Source organism: Etheostoma spectabile, chromosome 23 (genome assembly GCF_008692095.1).
Source record: "Etheostoma spectabile isolate EspeVRDwgs_2016 chromosome 23, UIUC_Espe_1.0, whole genome shotgun sequence".
Taxonomy (NCBI): Eukaryota; Metazoa; Chordata; class Actinopteri; order Perciformes; family Percidae; genus Etheostoma; species Etheostoma spectabile.
Genome location: NC_045755.1, coordinates 17,237,050 through 17,260,933, shown reverse-complemented (window position 1 = coordinate 17,260,933; position 23,884 = coordinate 17,237,050). Strand labels below are relative to the sequence as shown.

At 42.7% G+C, this 23,884-nt stretch overlaps 2 protein-coding genes across 2 annotated transcripts in view; both read right to left on the bottom strand.

Annotated features, from left to right (window-relative positions):
• The window catches only part of nup37 (nucleoporin 37), a 34,020-nt gene extending 33,842 nt beyond the window's left edge, over window positions 1-178 (bottom strand). Inside the window, exon 1 of the mRNA XM_032505664.1 lies at window positions 66-178. The gene's annotated coding sequence lies outside the window, so the exon portion shown is untranslated. The remainder of the gene's footprint in view (window positions 1-65) is intronic.
• A 6,894-nt stretch (window positions 179-7,072) lies between these two features.
• Window positions 7,073-23,848, bottom strand: igf1 (insulin-like growth factor 1). The gene is made up of 5 exons (XM_032505674.1): window positions 23,525-23,848; window positions 22,048-22,207; window positions 10,166-10,422; window positions 9,443-9,478; window positions 7,073-8,819 (listed from the first exon to the last, which is right to left on the bottom strand). Exons 1-5 carry the CDS (start codon window positions 23,570-23,572, stop codon window positions 8,760-8,762), a joined length of 561 nt encoding a protein of 186 aa, XP_032361565.1. The 5' UTR covers window positions 23,573-23,848; the 3' UTR covers window positions 7,073-8,759.
• Between the last annotated feature and the right edge of the window lie 36 nt (window positions 23,849-23,884).

Sequence of the window (23,884 nt, the reverse complement as noted above, 5' to 3'; positions counted from 1 at the left end):
AGGAATAGCTAGCTAGCGTTAGTAAAATCATTTAACTAAAATGCTGAAATATGCATTAAACTTACCAAGGCTGCCCATCATTTGAAGAAAACGTCCATCCTCCTTTCTGTCTATAACTTTAGGTTACATTTAAAACTCTAAACGAACTGGAAATGTCGCTAGTGCTACGGTTATGTGATGCTAGCTAGTATGCTTCAGTTAGCTAACTGGTCCGAAAAATGCCGACGTAGGTGGCCATTAAAGTTCAGAAGGCGCCCACCTGTCAATGAACACGCCCAAAAGGGGAAAAACGAAATTTGATTGGCTAAAGAATATGACGATCGACAAGGCCTCAGAGTAGAACTTTTCACACGGAGAGAGCACAGGGAAGAAATCTGATTGGATAAAAGCTGTAATTTATGAGATGCACTGAAAGCAGCACAACCGAGCTCGGGAGAGAGTAATGATGAAATGATGGTAATTGACTTGTGGGAACGGACTTTGTAAAATGCATTTGAAATTAATAAATATATAGTACTATATATATATATTTTAGAAAATACATACTTAGGCTATAATTATAAATATATAATATGCTGATTCTGAAAATCTCTTGGCCAGCAGAGAAGGCCTTGCTGGCCCTAATGGCCCACCTCTGGGTAAAGGTCCTTACCCCAATTGAACCACTTAGGTACCACAGGTCTTATAGGATTGAGGGGACAATGCATTTTACCGCACCGCTATGACGAAAAGAGAGCTGAGCCACAAGGCAAAGCTCTCAATCTACCAGTCAATTTTCATTCCTACCCTCACCAAGTGCGTTACTTTGGGTTCAACATTGCAAGGTGGGGGGGAGATGAGCTCTTCACTTTTAAATAAACTTGACAGTTTTTGCATCTCAAACACTTTATTTTCTGCATTCTGGTGGATTTTTCTGCAACAATTTGTGCCTTTTCTGCATCAAGTCATGGTGCAAATGTCTTTATTTATGTAAAGGAAATTATGATTAGATATTTGAGGGGGTTGCACAGGCCAGTTTTGGCCATCCCCACTGTAAATTACCCCTATGACTCTCACCTATGGTCATGAAAGCTGGATCATGACCAAAATAACTAGACTGCGGGCATAAGCGGCCAAAATGGATTTTTTTTTGGAGGGTGGCTGGCGTCTCTCTTGGAGATAGGGAGAGAAGCTCGGTCATCTGAGAGGACCTCAGAGTAGAGTCGTTTGCACCTTTGCATGGAAAGAGCCAGACGAGGTGATTCGGGCACCTAGTAAGGATGCTCCTTGGGTGCCACCCTAGGGAGGTGTTCCAGGCACGTCTAGCTGGGATGAGGCCTGGGGGACCCAGGACTATAGGTGGAGAGATTATGTCCCCACACTGGCCTGGGAACCCCCAGTCAGAGCTGGCTGATGTGGCTCGGGAAAGGGAAGTTTGGGCTGTAGATTTTAACTCTTTTTACGCTGCTTTTGTATGGATTACACAAACAAGATCTGATGTGTTCACTAGTAAGCTTTCGAGGTGCTGGTAGGCAGGGTTGTTTACCTTTGACAGCCAAAGTACTTTCAGTCTTTATGCAATGCTAAGGTAACAAGCTGATTGATTTAGATATGTGATATCAATCTTCTCATCTAACTCCCAAAAAGAAAGTGAATAAACAATACGTTATTTCCCCAGATGTCTAAATATTAATTTAAAGGAGAATGTGATATTCCACAACTCTGTGATCAATCCTTGGGAACGTTTGATCGACAAGCACACACACCATCATCAGTTGACGATAAAAGACGGAGGCAGGCAAAAACCAAAGGAACTTCATGTTGACATAGCTCTTCTCGACTCTAAATTCTTACCTTATTAACATCACAGGAGCCGTAGGGCAGGGGATGGAGAGCCGGGACATGAATAATACTCTAGCTATTGAACTCAGCTGAAGGGGTTTTACTTGGAGCGGTCAGCCTTTATTTTGTAAGTATTATTGTTGGAGGGCGAGGACTTCTACTGAAGGACTGAACTTGTCCACAGGGGCATGGCCGTTCCAGCAGAAGCACAACTGAACTTGTGAGCTTCATGCTCTGTTGTTGTAACCTTTCTCACTCTGTCTCTCTCTCTTTGTGATAATCTCTCCTTCCCATATTCCCATATTTCTCCTGTTATAGGCTGTATTAATGCCACCTGATCCAAAGCTTCTGGGCCCCAACAGCTTCCTTGACACTCACTGTGAAGATTCAATGAACTCTGAGCTGTGGTGAAGGTCTTTATCTGGTAACGGATTTTTTCTCCCTGGTCTGAACTTCTAAGAAATCATTACCATAATTCTCTAACAAAGAACATTAGCAGAAAAGCCAAGAGTCAAATGGTCTTATGAGGACCAGATGTGAGTCCGTGGGTATCCATGAACATTATTTACTAAATCTTTATGTTTCCACGACACAGCTCGTCAAATCTTTAACCGATGCCAGTAAAGTTTACTCAACCACTGACTGTGCTGTCGCTGATTTACATTAGGTCTTGTTTGTATGCCGACGTAATTGCGTCCAGATTTGATCCGACCTCATGCATGGTTTAAATTTTGAACTCAAGCTGCAGAGTAGTTTTTTCATCAGCTCTGTCAGCTGCTTGCATCACCTGTCAGTGGCCGGTGCTGTATTTCAATCACACCGCCTACAGCTTTGTGCATAAAGAGGCCTCAGAAGTCTGAGCCCTATGACATCAGTAGCAGCATTGTTTTATAATCCTCCGGGGGACAACACATTATTTCCTCGCCCTGTATTAACACGCTGCCTTTCATCACAGACACTCGTCTTCTAATAGAAACTATAAAGGAAAGAAAAACCAAACAGCTCTCCGTCAGAGCAGAGGGGGAGGCTCCGGTTCCAGGGAAATGTGATGCACTGGTGCTCCATACATGATGTTTGATATCTGTGTATTTGTGCTGCCGAGACTTGAGTTGTGCCAGAGGCCGGCATGCTGCATTCAGCAGAGATGTGGGTGCAAATGGAGGGGGGAGGGGGGACCACATTTTGGGCAGGTTTTTTTGTGTTGCCCAGAGAACAGACCATGGTTTCCTGGAACAATGCAGCTGATGAGAGTCTCTCCAAGGAAAATAAGGCTCTGACATCATGGGTTCTTAAAGCACACAGCTGAGCCAACACTGCTATAATCAAGCCTCAGTGAATTTCCACTGTCGACTGAAATTGAGAAAGAAGGAGAATCTCCTACAATGGTTAAGACACTTTTTTTTTTTTTTTTACACATGCTTAAATCTAACTGCTAACATTCCCGTTGTAGTGCAAGGCTCACAGGCTCACTTGTTGGACTCCAGTGTCTCCATTTCCTTTTACATCTTTCCTTGGCTCAAGTTAACACTAAAATGTGACACAATAGGCTACTTGTAAATTTGTCACGATCAACTCATCACTAGCCAAGACTGGATGCTAGCCTCCGGATATGAGAATATTTGGGATTAGAGACAACGAATGCTGAGTTGACAACAGGAGGAGTAAAAATTAAACCTAGCTAAGTGAAATCCTGTGGGCGTATTTGGGGGGTGGGGGGGGGGATGAATGGTTGAAGACTGATGAAGCCTCACAACCGCTTTTCCTGTAAAACAACCAGTGAAATAAGTAGTAAAATTGGTGAGTGTAGTAAAACAGGCCACAAGGTTATTCAAAAGACAATTGTGTTTGTGTGTTTAAGACGAGGCACTAAAGAGTGTGGAGAGATTGTGTTTCAGGGCTCAGTCCAAAATCCGTGTCCTTAGATGCAATGGATCCCGAGTGCACGCAGATCAATGGGAAACGGATTGTTTTCTTTTTCAGAACCATCCTGTTCCTTGAGGTTATTCAAACAGCTTTGTGTTGCACTCCTTGAGTCACCATGTAATCCAAAATTAGCCCATATAAGAAGATAAACAGAGCATTTCTAAGACAACCTGACGTTTGTGTTTTATAATTATTACAACTAGATGATACCGTGCATCCATATTCACTTGGATAATTGGTATATTTATGATGGCTTGGTTACCCGCCACTGCCCAGACCTCTCTGCACACAATTTCTCCCTGATTTATTTGAACTCTAAATCTTGCAAGCTTGCAGCCTCCCATTGGACCATTAGGAAGAGATAATTGATTCAGTATTAGTCATGGAGACGGATGAAATAACATCCAGGATGGCCAGGATGACCTGGACCTCGCCAACCTCCCTGCTGCTCCACATTCTGATCCCCGCCGTCTGCTGTGCGCCGGCCAGAGAGCCAATATATCATCGTTTGATTGTTGTCCCACACGCATCAGTTTTAAAAAGTGCTGACAGAGAGTAAGTTAGAGCTTGGTGCTGTCACTGCAAGCATTCTCCGAAGAGCTGAACATGCAGCCATGGCCTCAGGGAGCACCACGCCCCGGTGTGTTTGCTTTGGCAGACCCCGCCACCTCTTAGGGAGTATCACTTTGTCATTCAGCACCCACTCAGTTTTATACTGCAAAACGCTCAGAGCTTCAGCTTGACTTACGGCTTCATCTCTATAGGCACAATGGCTTTAAAAGGTCTGTACATGCTCAAGAGAGACAAACCTCGGCTTTGCAATCATCTGCTGTTTATGTGTCGAAATCCACAGGGTTCCTCACAAAAGCTGAATAGAGTTTACCGGCGTGAGGTTGCACAAGACGAGTCTGTCCAGGATGATGCTTCCTCAGGGGTTTTATTAGAGTGTGCAGTGCATTTAGAAAGTACTCAACCCCTTTACATTTTGTTATGTGCCAACCTCATGCTACAATCATTTATATTTATTCACTCTTAATCCACCCCGTAATGACAAAGTGAAATGATTTTGGAACATTTTGAGAATTTTTTAAAAAAGAAAGAAAAAGAAAAAAAAAACTGACAGTATTCAGATTCAGTACTTTGTGAAAGCACTTTAGCCAGCAATTAGAGCCTTGAGTCTTTTTGGGTATGACGCAAAAGTTTTGCACAGTGTTTGTTGCAAACTCCAAAGAGGCTTTCACAAGTCTCTTACTGAGGAGAGGCTTTGACCATCAGATTCTTAAAACACGTCTCTTAATGAGAGCCCTTCTCCACTGATTGCTCAGCTTGGCCGGGCAACCAGCTCTAGGAGGAGACCTGGTTTTTCCATTTAAGAATTAGGGCCCCCATTGTGCTCTTTATCTTCATTGCATGCATTTTGTGTATCCTTGACAAAACCCTGTCTCTAAAGCTCTGTAGGTCAGCTGTGAGACCTTTATATAAACTTTACTAATCATGTCCAATCCGTTGAATTCACCACAGGTGGACCCCAATCAAGGTGTTGAATCGTCTCAAAGATGATGAAGAGAAATGGGATTCACCTGAGGTTAATTTCAAGTGTCATAGCAAAGGGTCTGAATACTGAGGGTCATGTAATATTCAAGCAAAAACTGTATTGTTATGTGTGTGATGCATGAAGAAAAACTCTTCAGCCATTTCCATGATGTTGACAAGTGGTTTATTCAGCAGGAATGGTGAACAATTTGTCAGTATTATTTTCTACAGAAGGCAATCGAGCACCATGAATAACAGCGCTGTAATCAAACAGTTTCTTGGACTTCTCATGAAATGACATCTTTCTCATTAAACACCTCCCAGATTGGTGACGCTCTCACTCCCACATTTTAGACTTTATTGATTTTTATTTCACACAAGTGACAGAGTGTTTGAATGATTCATAGTCAACAGGATTTAAAGTTGGTTGCTGCAGCTTTCTTAAAAAAAAAAGAACTGATACACAGAAAGGGACTTATGTCTGTCTCACTTCGCTATGCATTACATTATAAGCTGTTTTTCAGGTACCAGATGCAGTGTGTGAATTGATCTCTTTGGTTTGTACTGTACATCTGAAAATCTGGGGGAACCCGAGTTTTTCTTCAACCAGCTTATTTTTTATTTCAGCCGCCAGGCCGACTGGTAATATTGTTTGTAAGGAATAGACACCAAAGGAGGCTGCATACATTATGATCGTACAGATGAAAACTTTTTTAATTTAATCAGTGAATTCAGAGAGCTTCTAACAACGTAGATAAAACGTAAATTAAACTCCTGGCTTATTCCTAAAGTGAGACTTTGTAACGTTCTGAGGGAATAACACATTCTTCCTCTAACAAATTAATTAATAAGCAACAAAATGCACCGTTGCTCAATTCAACATAGTGGCAATTCAATTTGGCCACTATAGCCTTAATTGGTCTGGTATGACCAGTAGCTTATGCAGGCTAATATTAGCTGGCAGCGTTGGCAAACTTAAAGCAATAGTTTGACATTTAGGGAAATAAGCTTATTTACATTCTTGCCCGGAGTTACATGAGAATATTGATAACACTCTCATATCTGTAGGCAAAATATCAAGCTACAGCCAGGAGCCAGTTGGCTTAGCCTGTCATGACTACTGGCAATGGGGAAACTGCTTACTTGGCTATCTTGCCAACTAGCACTTCTAAAACTTGCATGTAAATACACACATCCTGTTTGTTTAATCTGTTTGAAAAAAAAAAAAAACTGACCCAATGTAGGGTCCCTTCTTGTGTTATTTTGTGAGCTTTAGTGGTGCCGGTAGGCGGATGTTGTTGACTTTGCACAAAGGCAGGCAAGGTGATTCCTCCTGTTTCCACTTTTTGTGCAAAGACTAGCTAACCGGCTGCCGGCTGAAGCCTTGTATTGTACTTACATATGAAAGACACAAAAGTGGTTTTGATCTTCTCAGCAAGAAAGGGAATTTCACAAAATGTCGAACTATTCCTTTAAGCTAGACACTGTGTGACATTAATGAGTACATTTGCTGATATTGTTGTTGTTGTCTACTTGTGCTCCTGTTACACTCCATTTTAGTGTGTCACTGATGAAAAAATAATGTTGTCTGACTCAAGAAAATCTTGGGAAATGAAGGCAAATGTTCAATGCCATGATCCTGTAATTACCACTTGTAGCCACAGTGGCCGCTGTTCAGCAAAGGTTGTGTAGTCTCGCGTTAAGTGTTTTTAATAATCAATACCTTGGCTTCCAGTGAGGCGCGTGTAAACACACACATCTCAGGAGAGACAAAAGCACACCATGACTTTTAACAATCTTAATACAATTGGAAGAATCACAGTTCACAGTACTTTTGTCAAGTTATTTGGCATAAGGGATCTATATTGAGAAAATAATTCAAAAACAGTAGAAAAAATAGCATTTTGCCTTCTTGGGACCACAACATGATATTTTCTTCTTTTTTTTATCTCCATGCATTCACAGATTTCACAGATACATTTACTCGCTTACACTACTACCTTATTAAACAGCTTACAAATAAAAACACTATTAAAATGGTGGCCACAAGGCTGTGCAAAAGGGAAGACCTCCAATGTAAGCCCTGCCATCTGTCTGTATCAGCCGTCTCTTGCAAGTAACAAACTACAAAATAGCACCATTATACAGTGGATAGGATTCTTAATACAGTTTTGTTATATGAAACCATCATGTACAATGAATGATAGGTATGCATAGGTTAACATAAATGGGAGTACTGTTTGATTATACACAGGCAGAGGAGGCAGAGATGAGATGTCTTGGGTTGTCTGTAACCCAATATAACTACTGTAAATCCGCATGGAGGCTTGAACAAACAGCCGTGACTGTCAGTCCTCATGCAAGGACTTCTCAGAACTGGCTTTAAATGAAAAGTGTGTGTGTGTGTGTGTGTGTGTGTGTGTGTGTGTTTGACCCTTACTCACAGTTATACAACTCTCATTTACACTGTGGGTGTTTTTTATGTGTGTTTTTGGACTGTTTTATGTGTGCCGTATCTCATATATCTCCAGGAAGACTTGTCATTTGGTTTGCAATATTTACCAAATAATCTAATCTGCATGTTACCCCGGTGGACTTTGCAACAGATGCTGTGGAGTTTTGTTGAACCCTCGCCATGATGACAAATAATGCAGTCCAAGCGATAACTGAAGTGGCAAAGTTCTCGGCCTCCCTAAAAGACCAAAATATAACAGGCCGAGATTGATCCATCGTTTTAACTTCCCATCTACGTGGCTATTCTTAGTCTCTCCTCTTGCTTCAAATTTAAGTGTTGACAGATTTGGGAACATATTGTTAGTTCTCTTTTTAGAGCGCTTGTTGACTTGCTGTGACTAAACTTTCATGACTTGCCCTTAACCTTGAATACAGGCCTCCAATTAGACTCAAATGTTGATCACCGGTTACTGGATTGTTGACAAAAATCAGATTTGGCCACGACAAACATTTTGCCTGATTGTTGCTATTTGACTTATTCCACTGACTTATGCCAAATTGCACTTTGAATCAGAATCTGAGTCTCTCTGACTGAAAGGATTTACCGCCGCAAAGTTCAGGGGACAGGATGGACTGCTCATTCTCAAACATAGCCTGTCGCTCACTGATTGGCTGAAGCCCAGATCCGTTCCCACCTTTCCTGGAGCCAGGGGATGCTGCAGCTCACACATGGAGGTATAATAAGCTCTTGTTCGTGTCTCAGCAGCTAAACTAGTCTTTTACATTGCATTAACAAAGAATTCTTCCCGATATGGAATGGTGCAGTGTATAAAATAATCACAAGATCCCTCATCAAACCCTTAAACACCACTTAACTCTCAGGTTTCAATCATTTTGAAGAGCTTTTGGGACCTTTGTTAGCATTCTTTTTGTTTTGTTTTACAGTGAACCATTCCACAGGGGTACCAGGTAAGGCCACTCCCTTCTCTCTTCCCAAGTCGCTGGGCATTTGTCCATTCCTTCTTTTCCTACATTCGGTAATTTCTGCCCCCAGTGTTGCCTCGACTTGAGTTTTTCTGATGAACTTCCTGCAAAGAAAGAGAAGCACATTTTAGACCTGAGCAGAGACACAGTAGACAGGATGAAGTGAGCAAGCTTTGGACAGAATTGGATCTTGGATGGTAAAAATAAAACTTTTCACAGAGTTAATGAACAGATGAGCGATGGAGAAGCCACTGCAAGAAGAGACACACTAAACGTTATATGCTTGCTTCCTTCTCTGGACCTTGCATGTGCCAGTCTCTTTATGGTGAGATGTCAGCACATAATGTACAGTAGTAGAGTGGAGATGCCTGGGGAGCAGGAGTGCCACTGGGTCTACCACAAAAAACACTTAGTTCCTTCTCTTGCTGCTAATGGTTTTCTTTTTTGAGAGAAGGGTAAAAAGTACACGGTCGAATCTTAAAAGGATCACACTCTCCCGCATGTTGGCAACTCGAGGATGAAACAGAGTCTGCATTTAGACCTCACGCTATTTTTCTTTGACTAAGAGATAAAGATTTTAGAACAAAGACTGGTTACATGAATCTTTCTCCTTTCAAAATAAAGGTTGCACTGCTTTTGGAGCACTTGAAACTCTGAATTTCAGAGTTGAGGGTTAAAGAAATACCAATAAAATGAAGTTTAAAAAAGTATCCACTGGCATGCATACCTTGAAGGATGAATGACTATGTCCAGGTAAAGGTCTCTGTGGGAGGAAAACGAAGACACTTAAGTTGGATGAATTATTTTGTCTTGCCAAACAGTAAGCTGCTAGCAAACTTGAATCTAATGACCCCTTAAAGTAACAGTACGTAACTTTAATTAGTTGAGAAGTTGCTGATGTTTGCTAGCATGTACCTACAGCCACCAGCTAGTTATCTTAGCTTAGCATAAAGACTGGAAACAGGGTAAAGCTGTTTGCCTTGGTCTACCAGAAAGTGCCCAGCTTTTTTAAGTTTCATTACTTTGTGAGCTTAGGCTGGCTATGTCCAAAGATAACAAAATCAGACTTAAACATAGCTGATTAACACATTTTATCTTGTTTGTTTAATCCATACACAAAACTGAACATAAAATGACAATTTGTAATACTATTTCTTGGCTGTGCATCTGTGGGTGGAGCTAGGCTAACTGATTCCCCTGTCTTTATGCTAAGCTAAGCTACCACCTGCTTGCTGTAATGTCATACTGAATGAGCATATGTGTGTGTTGTATCAATCTTCTCATGTAACACTCAGCAACGAGAAAAAAAGCAATTTCTTTAAAATCTCAGGATATTATTCCTGCATGCTTTGACAGAAGCTACCAAAAAAAATTCTATTCTATTTTTTCTTACACATTTCCTGTTGAGTAAATCGTTTTTTTGAGTGTACCTGTTTGGTGCTGTGCTCACCTTCTTGTTTTTTGTCTTGTCTGGCTGCTGTGCTGTCCTTCGCTCTGTGCCCTTGTCCACTTTGTGCCCTGCGGTACTAACCTTAGGTACTCTCGGCATATCTGTGTGGCGCTGTGCACGCACAGAGCGAGCAGCCTTGCTTGTCTTGGCAGGTGCACAGTACATCTCGAGGCGCCGCAGCTCACAGCTTTGGAAGCAGCACTCGTCCACAATGCCACGTGACCGCCGTGCATTGGGGCCATAGCCTGCTGGTTTACCTGTTTGAGAAGAACACCAAAAGGAGTTAGTTAGCTTTGGCAACGACATAGCTGGTCATTTCTGCTGAATCTCTGGGTTACAAATTCCTTCTGTGCTGTTTTATTCATTGTTCAAGCAAACTGCATTTCAAATTGAAAGCTTCTTCTTCCAAGTCTTTCACCTCTCTAAAACTTGAAATACAAGAGCAAAAGTGTGAGGAATTAATTAAACAGCGTGTTTATCGGCTTTAACGTTAGCCACAAACCTCAGCATGTCCGGCTATCTAGCTTACTGCTCACAGATAAGATAAAAAAAAAAGCCAGCATTACTTCCAAGGCCAGCAGCATTTTATACTACATTATTTTTTGGGGTTACAAGTTATGCATAAAAGAAAAGCCACGTTCATGACCAAATCCACCGTGTATAGTATGTCCCCACTGTGTCTTGGACGCTACATAGGAGTGTAAGCTAAAGCTAAAGTTGCCCTGTCGTGCCTATTGGACGAGGAAAAGCTTATACTCCAACCATGCCAGCCAAATTTGTGATCTCAGATAGCCTTTTAGATTATTATTTTCTCTGTAACGTGAAAAGTGAAACCTACAGTTTGAAAATACGCACAATGAACCATAGATCAAACATCTGTCTTGCTTGTCCTGAAGCTAATCAGCTGAATTGTTTTTTATTAGAATGAAATAGTCTTATTTTACATTGTCTATGTTCCCTCAGCCCTAACCCCAAACCAAGATGATCAGTATTACTGCATCAATGAATACAAGGTCACATATCCAAAACATAAAATATGACCAGGGTTTGGGTAAATCTGCTTTCATCATTGTAAGCTAAGCTGTACATGTGCTGTGCGACAACGGAAAGCTTGACAGATTTAGTGATAGTAACAAAGGGGGAGGGGTCTAGCGAACAAAGCGTCATTTCAACCATTCTCTTGCTCTGCTTTATATCTTTTAACAGAATTACTCAAACTAATTGCGACTAGAGTCCAGCTACAATGCTTGTAACAAAGCAATGATAATGACCGGGTCATGGGTCTAATTCCTCTGATACATGAACAGCCTTAATGACATGGATTTCTTCCGTGTATAATATACAGTGTATCACATTGCACACTATAGACTTTTTTTGGCAGCTGCTTCCCTGTAAAAAGGGGGCCGTCGTCACCCAAATGTTGAGAATATCACGCTCAGCCATTTTGGCCCAGGTATCTTTTACACAGAGGCTCGTCCAGTGAGGCGAAACCACAAGCCCTCTGGGCCTGATCAACCTACAGAAACAGCAAGGCGGGCTTTGAGGCCGCACCCCTGTTGGCAATGTACCACTGTTCATTCACATTTTCATTTGGCAGAAGCCTGAGCACCCTGGAGTCAAACATGGAAGACGGTGGCTAGATGCACCCAAGAAATTACCGTGAGTATAAGGCCAGTAGAAGTCAGAATTGTGTTATTGTGTTATTATAATGTCCTATTATCACTAGCAGAAATGGGTAAAACATTATTTAAAGTGTGATACTCAGCTTGTTGACTCAGTAGCTACATCAAGTTACCAAGTCACGCCAACAGTCACTTCCTTTTTCAACTCCCTTATCCCCTCAACCCACCCTCTTTTGGTGGCCCTAGAAAAACGCAGACTCTCCATTAACAATTCCCTGCTCACCTTGAGCAACATAGCCCTGATGGGCTTTTCCCTGTTACCAAATAAAATAATAATAATTTAATATGGCATTTACAAGGAGGAAATGCCTTTCCCTCTCAGAGTTAATAGCTCTTGGCTCAGAAGCCTGCCAGTGCTGACAAAGTGCATTAACTTCTGCTCTCTGTCTGCCTTGTCCTGACAATGTTGTTCTGGACCAACTGTCTGGACAGAGAGCAGCTTTCATTCAGAAACAGTCAACTGGGAGGCTTTCATGTTGCACATCAGGTAGAATGATGCTAAAAATACCCCGTGCACCTGCATTATTTAAGGAACAGAAGAACAGGATTCACCCAGATCTAAAACTGCCAAAAGGGATGTGTTAAATGAAATATGTAGATGACAAAAAGCCGAATTTAGCTTTGGACATTTTTATTAATTCCAAATGTACTAACAGCTACACCTTTTGTAATTCATTCTTTTCAGTCTTTTCAGTCATCTAAACCAGGGATCTTCAACAAGGGGTTCAAGACCCTTAGGGCGGTCCTCAAAGTCAATGCAGGGGGGCTCCAAATTATTGTCTTACCATGAATCAAACATATTATTAGGAAATATACATCCCCACTGATGATAGGCTTACTGGCCCATAGCCTAGGTAAGGTAGTCACTAGGATATCCATCCTCAGATACAAGTTAAAGATTTAATGTGTCACATGTATGTTTAACATAAAAACAACAATGATTATGCTATTTTTATTGCTTCGTATATTATGAAACTAAGGTGAAGGCCTGCCCTACACGTTATTGTAGGCCCTGTTTAATATGCAACTTAATTTCTACAATATAGCCTATGTAGTAGAGGTCCCTGCTCCGTCTCTCTTTCAGTTAAGGGGTCCTTGGCTTAAAAAACATTGAAGACCTCTGATCTGAACAAACTAAATCTGCTATTTCTTCCCTATGAGGCGTATCAGTGGGACTAGACTTGGCAGATATTTTAACACCTGATTTTTTTAGAAAGAGAGAAATATGACGTTGAGTCCTGGCTGGCGATTATATAATTGCTGCTGAAAGCCAAAAGAGGGGCCATGCTTCGTTGCCTGGCTTGTTTTTCAATCCCTCCCAATAAAGCCTTACCAATTAACATCCGCTATTATTCTAAAAATAGCTTGCAACCCTGCTGCACAAACAGCTGGAAGGGAGAGAAAAATCAGCTGGCACCAGTTGTAACATGGGATAATCAGCTCGGGCAGGTTTGAGAAAAAAACATGCCTATCATAATCAGGTCTAAAAGCTTTTAAAGGTTTTAAATGCTTCAATTCCATGGATAGCTGCTGTAATCCTCAAAAACAAAGAGTTGTTTGCTGTGACTGTAGTTAAACAAATAAGGGTAAACAGCCTTTTGTGCCAGTCACCTCTCGGCCCTCTGCTGTTTGAAATGGAGTCTGGACGGAGGATGCAGAGATCAGCCACGTTGATAACGGAGGGTTTCAGGTCAGATTAGAAAGCGCGTGTCAGTGTTTGAGCCATCATGAAGAGGCAGAGTGACTTGGTTTTTGTCTATGATTGATTATGTTCAAGGGGGGAAAATGGCTAAATACTTTTTGCACGTTTACATTAAGAAATGAACGACTTTAGTAGCCCAACGAGAGGTAGTTAAACGGCAGTTTAGTTAAACGTAATATCCCACAAAAATCGGTTTGTGGAAAATTTTGAGTATCAAATACAGGATTAACATATAGTTTGAAAAGGTTCATAGCTTGCTTCTTTGCAGAGGACGTCAATGTGTTAAAACTTCTCAAAGCTATATATCGTTCGAACGCTTTGTGCGCAACACAGTTAAATTACCGTACATCTTCAATGTTGCGAAGCACCGCCAGAAGTAGCACAATGTGACGGAACTTGAAGATCGAGGCGTGGAATAAAGAATTCAAGTCCAGTGCAATGACAAATCGGTAGGGTACTCGCAGGCCGGAGTTGTAGGGGCGTTTTGCTTTGGATACCGGCGAGACAACGAAATACACTTGAGGACTGCTAGTTAGAGTAAAACATCCATGGGTTTGAAAGTTTGTCAGTTTTAGTTTTTTTATTACTACCAGAAAGGATTTTACAATGTTGGAGAGTTTTTATTTATTTCATTCTACCCTCTGCCTTGATGACATTCACGTTAAACGTATGCCTGTCCATGTATTTGACTGACCAAAGCAGCACCTCGCCGGATGATGTTGTACTGACTTACATTATTAAGCGCGGCAACCCGTTGGTGGCGCTGCCGCTTCTACGTCACCCGGATCGTTGGTCTGATTGGTTGAAGGACTTTCCAGTTACCTACAGAATCGTTTGAACTATGCCCGACACGCCTCTTGTGCAGAGAAAATACAGAGCAGACTCCCCAGACCAATGCTTGGCTTGGTCTGGTGAGAGCAGACTACTCACAGAGGTCTCGTTGAAATGAATGAGTGGGCTGCATGTTTGAACAGACTGCTTGAGGAGTTCCTATGGATGTTTTGATATGTTCTGCACATTTATACATTCTGTTTTCCATAACACCCAATTGCCTTTGGAATAAATTGCATCTGCCAAGAATCCAAGCTGACTACAGCCGTCGTCCGCCACGAACTTTCCAGGACCACCTTTAACGTGTTTGAAACTCCAAGGAGTATTCCTTTGGAGCGCAAGCATTGTTTTTAACCAAAAACTAAGCAGTGGCACCAACTGTCTTCGACCTGTCAAATTTGACTAAGTGTTTCTTCTGATGCCACAGCACTGCTCCATCTAACACCGTTTGGTGTTTGACAGACTCAGCACACATAGTGTACATTCCTCCGAAGAGCGGCACTGGAGAGAGATGGCTGGATTCCCCCATTCCAGAGTGGCACAGAAAGCATCTGAGTTTTACAGCTTGGTCATGGTCAATAAAAACCAGTGGATTCTTGGAGCCTGTGCACTGCTCTTCCTACAAAGTGTCAAGCAGTTTACGGCTGGGCAGGGACTATAAGAGCTGCTAAAGTACTGGAAACTACCTCTTTATCACTGGTACCACAAAGAGTTTATGGCGAGTGAAGTGTTCCTCGCATTGCTGCGCCACTAGAATCTTAGTCAAAGGCCCGGCCGCTAGACTTAAGTGATCAAAATGGATTTATTCTAAGACATCATTTAGAAATCATTGAGATATACAAAACAAGAAACTAAAGAAATTATAACTAAGAGATTACAAAGTGATAAGAAATGTATTGAGCTATTTGACTTTTATAGCCATTTAATAAATTGATATGAGAAATAATTTCTCAAGTGACATTATAAATAACGAATGTAGGAATCAGTCAGGGTATCTATTTTTCTTGGTGATAGAAACATTAGAAACATAAATTTGAAATTATAAGAAGGCTCACATTTTTTAAAGTGCACATATTATGAAAAAAAATCACTTTTGGGGGGATTTGGGGTGTTATTTTGTGTTTCTGGTACTTCCACACGCATAAAAACATGGGAAAAAAAAACGATCCATGTTGTTTTGAGTGAGATACAGGTTTCTGATTGTCCTCTGCCTTCGGTCTCGGGGTGAGCTGTCTAGCTCATTAGCCGAGACGAGGTAGCTAACCGTAGCACGCTAGCTCGTTCTCAATGACAAAACACTGCTACAAAACACACTAGTTCACCATAATCTCCAAAAGAACTACTTCCATGTCCCTGTTCTGCAGGTATTCCACAAGTGTCCCTCGTTTAGAAGAAGTCTCCCAGCTAATCCTGCCTTGGACTGACCAGAGTTGGAGAAAAGGTTCTCAAGCTGATGTGATCTTACCTAGCTACTGAGCATGTGTGACTCCCAACAAAGATAGTAAAGAAGTGAGATGTCTCACTCTGTAGCTAAATCAGAAATCTAAACACAAAGGGTGAAAACAGGATCTGCAGCAATGTGCAATACAACAAAAAGATGGTGTTTTTTGAAAATGCAACCATGTAAACCTATTCTGGTACAACTAAAAATACAATTATGACCCTGGAAATGAGCATAATATGGGCGCTTTAAGGTTTTACCAGATGAAGGTAAAATCAAGGTCTGAGGTTAATTAAAGGATCCCAGTGATCCTGGATTCTTTGGTGACCAATATGTATCAATAATAAGATTTGTAATTATTGAGGGGGTTAGACAGTGTTGCCCCTTGTCGCCGTTTCTATTTTCAATGAAATGTTGGTAATAAAGTGAGTACAAGTGATCAAAGGTGTGCAGTGTTCTTTGCTTCATTTAAAAATGGAATGCCAAATAAAAGATGATTTATGAGGCTACCTAAGGTGAAGAAGAAAGAATGTCAAAAAGCTCAAGGATAACAACTACGAACCTCGGTGATCTCGGCCCTAATGCAACTAGATATATCCTTGTTTTTTCTATGAAGAGGTCCTACATTATGTGACGGGATTAAACGGATGAAGAGTTTCAAATGTAAAGTACTGTTTAGTCCCAGAGGTCCCTCATATCATATCTAAATCTGGAGGACGCCTGCCTGTCCTTTTCATGAGACACGTCTTTGTTCCACCGAGCAGTAGGGTCAGAGATTTTTAGTTCAGGTCTTATTGGGAAAACGACACCTTTTCTCAGTGATGGAGAGGACACAGGAGGTCTTTCTTCAGATCTCAGTGCCTTCCACTGTGTGTTCAGGTCCAGTTTAAAACGAGGGAGGGGGGGGGGGGGGGGGGGGGGGGGGGGGGGGGGGGTGTGGGGGTGGGGGGGGGGGGGGGGGGGGGGGGGGGGGGGGTGGGGGGGGGGGGGGGGGTGGGGGGTAGGGGGGGGGGGGGGGGGGGGGGGGGGGGGGGGTGGGGGGGGGGGGGGGGGGGGGGGGGGGGGGGGGGGGGGGGGGGGGGGGGGTGGGTGGGGGGGGGGTGGGGGGGGGGGGGGGGGGGGGGGGGGGGGGGGGGGGGGGGGGGGGGGGGGGGGGGGGGGGGGGGGGGGGGGGGGGGGGGGGGGGGGGGGGGGGGGGGGGGGGGGGGGGGGGGGGGGGGGGGGGGGGGGGGGGGGGGGGGGGGGGGGGGGGGGGGGGGGGGGGGGAGAGAGAGAGAGGGTGTCCTGATCATCCTGTAATCCACATAATCCCCTGCTGCTGAGGGACCAGGCCTAGCTAATGTGTGTGTGTGTGTGTGTGTGTGTGTGTGTGTTGTGTTGTGTTTGGGTGTGTTTGGTGTGTGTGTGTGTGTGTGTGTGTGTGTGTGTGTGTGTGCGTGCATGCATGTGACATGCTATTTGCACATTCTACCTCTCCAGCTCCAGTGGCTTTTAATAAGATTGACAGGGACTAACACACTACCACTGAACGTCTCAGATTTCGGTCTCATCAATGGCTGCTAAAATGAATTTCCCCTCTCCTTTCCACCTTCAACTCACATGCCATCACTACAAGCCAAAACACACACACACACACACACACAAAAACGTGTTTTGTATTTGGCTGAACTTTGTGTATAAGCAATTAGCTCTTGGCCCAAAATGATGGATAATTCCATCTCGTCGTAATTCAGAGTTTGCGCATCATTCATTTCACAGAAATCAACAGCAAGATTAAATATCTCATGCTTACTGTAGAAAAAAAAGTGAATATTTTAGCATGAACTGATCAAATATGAAGTGACTTAGGACTGGGAGCCACTTAGCACTCACACTTTAGCCAAAAAACTCCCATTACAGATCTGATTCATGGAATGAACATCGCAATGAAATCACCCCATGGTCCTGCCTGCTAAAGCATTAAAAAAAGACAACTGAGGATTTCTAGGTCAGTCTAATAATTGGAAAAACTGACTACGGTTGTGGGGGTTTTTCTGTACCATAGACCGCAGTTAGTTTCATTACCTAAAATAAGAAGAACTTCTACCAACTTGTATTTTAAATTTCTATCAGGGTAGGAAACCTGTAGTCTTTAAAATGCAAGTGTGCTTTTTTTACTGGTGACATGCGTAAGGTGGATTGGCAAAGGCAACACTGTCTCTGGACACATTATCAATCAGAGGGCTGCCAAGTTCAACATGGCCAGACTGAAAGGGAAGAGTTCAGGGAAAGGAGCACGCCTACTTTGGCCAAGCTTTTACGCTGTCGGGTCCCACAGACGACAGAATCCAAATGGATTCTCCAGATAGTTCTATGCAGCCACTGGTATATGTGGCGACCAAAAGAGAGGAGAAAAAGGAATGACAGAGAGAATATGAGAGAGTGAGAGAAACAGAGGAAGACAGGGAGCAGCATATTTTCCAAGGCACAGCACCCTGCTGCTCAAACCTCGAGCCTTTTCAGAAAAAGGATGGAGTGTTTGTGAAATATACCTCTTTTTCAACACAGGAAAATGTGGCATTGATAGATGGATGGTGTGCAGTTCAGTGACTGCACAGTGTAAGGTAATGCGGGAAAGATAAATACATTCCCCATACCACAAAAAGGTCTCTTCCTGTTTAAAAAGTGAATCCTGCATGAGGATTCATGAGTTACAGTACATTGGCCTACATTTAACATTTTCTTATGAGCTGAATATGGACAGTAGGGCTGCAATTCTTTAGCCTGTAGTAAAAGTCTGCAATCAGTAGCCCACACTTTGTCACATTATCACATCATCCAATCTCTGGACACCCTCGTACCTTGTCAACATCTCGAGCATTTCGTCAGCTTTAAGCTACAGCTGCATTGAGACCATTTTGCAAACTAAGATTCAAATCATTAAGATGGGATTTACAAGTGAGCAAGAAAAAGACTGAGCAAAATGTAATTACAATCACCATCTAAGAAGAGAAAGCTAAGTCTTTGGGTAAAAGACTTGATATTTGCATCATGTAGATGCAAAATGTGATGCATGATTTACTAAAAAGCTCTCTTTGATCACATGGTCCACGTCTCTCAGCCTAAACGAAGAGAACATGGTCATTTACAGCAGAGAAGTGCTGCAGCAGGAGGGAATCCAAAGACCAGAAAGTCTTAACTGGCAGAAAGCTGGCAATTGAGAAGGCTGTCATGACCACTTGTGACCACAGCATGCCGGTGCTGCCAGCAGCATCTGGACGAACAAGACTTGCAGCTTTGCAGCAGTTTGGTGACTCTCCAACAAACTCTCTGGCAAACATCGTACAAGGGGCCCGATGCAGAGAATGATGTTGACTGGTCTTGGAAAAGCTGCGGGCATGGGTGGAGAATTGTTGCAGTGGGATGGTGGGGAGCAGCAGCAAGGTGCATGGTGACACAACTGCCAGACAGAAGGTTTATATTGGATGATTCTGCAAAAAAACGTTGGATGGCGTTCAATGACATTTTGGAATGGTCTATGCCACTTTCCTTAAAGTATTTCTGCAATGTCCATGCATGGCAATAACAATAATTAAAGAATTAGGATTAATAGGATAAGGGTTAGGGTTAAGGGTTAGACTAAGTTTTAGGGTGGGACTGAACACAATTTTTAGTAACGCCCCCATTCCCGGTCCTAACTTCCACACCATAGCTTTCCATCTAGCTACATATAGGAAACACGACTTTCTTCATTGGTACTTACAGTTGGCATTGGACATAAATCGCGTGCCACAATCATCATCAAATAATTCTAAGCCATACTGGGCTGTGGATGGACAAGAAGGGAGCATGCAACGGACCTGAGAGTTCTGATGGTGCAGCCCAATATAACTAGGAAAATACATCCATAGTAGACAACAATTTACTGCACATCCAATGTTAATCTGCAGTGCCAATACAGGAAGTAGTGCCCTCTCAATGTAGGCAAATGTAGCATGGAGGTTGGGATGGTGGATCCAGATGTAGCACGTCTGGCTGTCATGCAGGAAACCAAAGTTTATGTCCTTTATTTACCACTGCCACAGTCTTTTGCTACCCTTAACCTTAACCATACTATATGTTGTAATGCACACATTGGCACTGGCACATGGCATTGGATGTTGCACTGGATTGAATTATCCAGTATCCAGTTCTTGTCTGGCGATAGTGTTGGATGGTCAGAGCTCTGGGATGCTTCTTTGCCCATTACCACATTAGTTTTAAGACAACATGTTGGAGCACATCTTCAGTGGTTTCGTAAAAGAACGCTTTGTTGGTACCACGAGCAGGCGCTAAAGGCTGCAAGCAGGTATCACAAACACAAGCACCCTTAACAATAAAAAATTCTACTGAGCACGACGGTCACTGATTTGGTTGAAGTGGGGAAAAAGGTCTCAGATGATGCAAAACTTTGGGCTTTTCAGAAGAATCAAAGAGATGAAATGCTATAGAAAGATAGATAAATTTCCCCCAAATCTTTACAGGCACTCTTTGTTGCTTCAAACACCTAAACATTTCCTGTTAGAAACACCATGATGTCTAAGAATCAAGAGCACCACATGCAGTGCATGTGCTGTTCCCAACTAAATGGGCAGCAGTGGATGTAGGCCATCAGGCCATCAAACCTCTGAGTGAACTGCAGATTGGGCTTCAAAATGGCCGTATATCCAGCGGTTTATAATTTATGAAATTTTGTACAGACTTTCATTGTCCCCAGAGGATGAATCCTTATGACTTTTTCTCTGGAACCACCATGAGGTTCTGAGTGGGATGTCTTAATAACTACTAGATGGTTTTACATTAAAAATGTCTCTTTAAGGATGAATTGTAATAACTTTGGTGATCCCTTCAATTTTCCTATAGCGCCATCATCAGGTTAACATTATTAAAGTTTGCCCAATACTTTGGATTATGACCAAATACCTGCAAAACTAATGACATTGCAAGTTGGAATATAGCTCAAAGCACAGTTTAGTGTGTACAGTGTACAGTCTCACAGATCTGCTAGCATGGCTGTACTTTGTTAATATCTTACCGATAACATGTACTATTTTTGTTGCTTTAGATTTGCTTTACTATACACTGGCCACTTCTACATTATTCCCCGGCTGTACTGAGGCTGGGATTCAAAGAGTGGCCCCCTCCTGGCCCCTAATCTTCCATCAGTCACCAAGTTCTCAAGAAGGTGTACAAACCACTCCAGGTTCAGGTTGAGGCGAAAGCAATCAATTACTGGAAAAGAGAACACTATAGATGCTGCTGATTTCCCACAGAAATCTTATATCTTCTTTTCTTTTTGAAATTGGCAGCTGACAAAGTCTACCACATGTGGAAAATCTTTCATAACTTTGGGACCGAACCAAACCATTAATAATGGATTGTTATGCAAAGCGGCACAGGAGTCGCAGGGACGATCCATTATTATAGCCATTTTAACATGACATTTGGGGAGAAGTGATGCTCCTCCAGGACATTCTGTGCAAATTGGCCTAATTGGCGGATGTCAGCCAAAGAAATGTGAATAACGAGGTTAAAAACCTTGGCTCTGTTGTGTTTTGCTGGCGATGCTGCTAATGTGCAGTCACGCTGCCCGTCTCTGACAGAGAGATCAGGATACATGTCCTGAGAAACCCTGGCAGCTGGTGGAACATTGCACCTAACCTAGGTTGCTTCATATATCCTGTGCTGTTCTGGGCTGGGTTGTACCCTTAATGGAAAAATCTGAGATTTAAATCCTGGATTGTTGGTGGAGGGTTTTCTTTGGGTCGTTTTCCCTTCTCTGGTGGAAAAAAAGAAAAAACTCCACAGTAACATTTAGATTCTACCCCTCCTCTTTCTCATAGATAGTCAGCCAAATTCCACTTAAAGCCCTTTACCCATGAGCAAAACAGGGATTTGCCACCAACAGTATAGGTAATTACCATTATTCCACATTTAGATTAAGTTTGCTTGCTCAAAATCTGGGCTCCTGTCCATCAATGAGAGTGGAGCAGTAAAACATATGTGCAGGGATGAATGTGAACTTAAAGAGAAGATGTAACCGTGGAAGAGTGATGAATGAAGGAAGAAAGGGAACAATAATGCTGGGAAAGGAAAGTCGAGACAAGATGTCAAACCGGCTGCTTTTTTATTTATGAGCTCGCTGGAGCTGGAGAGCTCTGGGACAGATACAGCCAACCTTTATGAATAAATAAAAAGGTGCACTTACTGAAATAAAAGCCTCTCTCTCCACACACAAACTGCAGCGTGTCGACCAGCTCCGCCCCGCACAGGGTCTCTGGGCCCGCCCCTGTTGCCGTCGGAGTCAGGGTGAGGACGCACAGCAGTAGTGAGAGGGTGTGGCTACAGGAGATACAGCACATCGCACTCTGCAGCACAGGGAGAGAGGGAGAGCTTTAACAGATCAGCCAGAGCATCATCAGAGAGAGATTTCCATTGAATTTAAGCCGGGGAAGTCACACTTTTATAGTCACAGCTTTCATATGCTGGCAACTGAGCAAATCTGCTGTGACAGTTGGTGGCCAAGCGCCTTGCTCAATGACACATCGGTGATGGCAACACTAAACATTTTCCCACATGAGATTGATCCCAGTGAGCTGAAGGCTTGTTTCCCTAACTTCCAGGCTTTCGCTCTCCTAAAACTTTACAGGAGTTTGGATATGTGGAGGAAAAACGTATTAAAAATCCAAACTACCACTTGGTGCCGGAGTCAAACAGGAGGCTGCCCAGCTCAGATGCTCCCGAGCGCCTGTGCGCAGCCGAGCATGCGCGTCCAAATTGAAAACATACTTCTCTCCTTATCATCTTGTTACTCAGCCCCTGAAGCCTACATGTCTTTATAAGCTAATTACAATCCGTATCAATCAATTAAATTGAAAATATATCGTTAATCACCAATTGGTAATGAGGCTTTATCATTTATCCCTGTGCCAAAAAATAGCTGTCAGCGCGTTGTTAGGCACGGAACTACACCAAAAGTGCTTAAAAATTTGAAAAAAAAAGCAGAATAGGAGATTCAAAAAAGCGCCAGGGATCTTTCTGATCCAAACTGTGTGATGGAAAACGGCTCTCCCGCCAAACCCAGCCGAGGAAGCTGAGTGGGCCAAATATACATAATAAAACGAATAAACACAAGACACTGTCCATCCACATCACGACCCCGACCGCACGGCCCCGACGCCCTTCGTTATTTCACGTTAAGCTCTCCTCTCTCTTTACCCCGCAGCCTCAGGTTCTCAGGTTGGATATTTAGCACTTAATAATGCAGACTCAGCACTAAATACTTTGAAAGTTGCAGAGCTGCATTAGGACTTTCTGGTGAAAAAAGAGCGCATGGCGCACAGAAGCCCTGAGGATGAAAACCCATTCATCCGAGCAGTGGAACGCATGCACAATTCATGTCAAAATTTAAAAAAAAGACAACATTAAAAAAGAAGTCACTTAAAGCAGAAGGTGGACAATCTCTTGCTAACTGTTGAAAAAGGAAATATCATCAAGACATGCAGAACAGTTGCCCTCTAACTGAATAAAAATGATAAAAATCAGAATAAAATCCACATTTGTCATGCACTTAAAAAAACAGTTAAATAATCAAAGTTGTTTGAGTTGAAATAGGCAAGGATGCTCTGTGCACATATTGAGCAAGGTGATAAATATATAGTGTCAAAGGAAAGCAGGTAAGTTACCTTAAAGACATCACATAAATGCCACTGAAAGGAAAGAGCGCTAGACATCCCCACGGGTCTCCGCAAGACAAAGCCCGGCGAAAATGAACTTGTTTGAAGTCATTAAAAACGGGGAGAAAGAGGATGAGATGCGGGCAATGTCACATCTCAATATTCCGACTTTGTTCCATTGCGCAGGCTCGTTTTGGAGAAGTGAGATTTAGCGAACAGGAGACGGATTTAGAGAGAAAATCCCTCACATTTATCTACATTACACAGACATTTTCAACAGGAAACAGCTGGGGCAGCATTTGCCTCCTACTCGTCCTAAGTTATTCATTAAGGATTTTGGGCACATATTCAAATAACGTCATTTCTCTT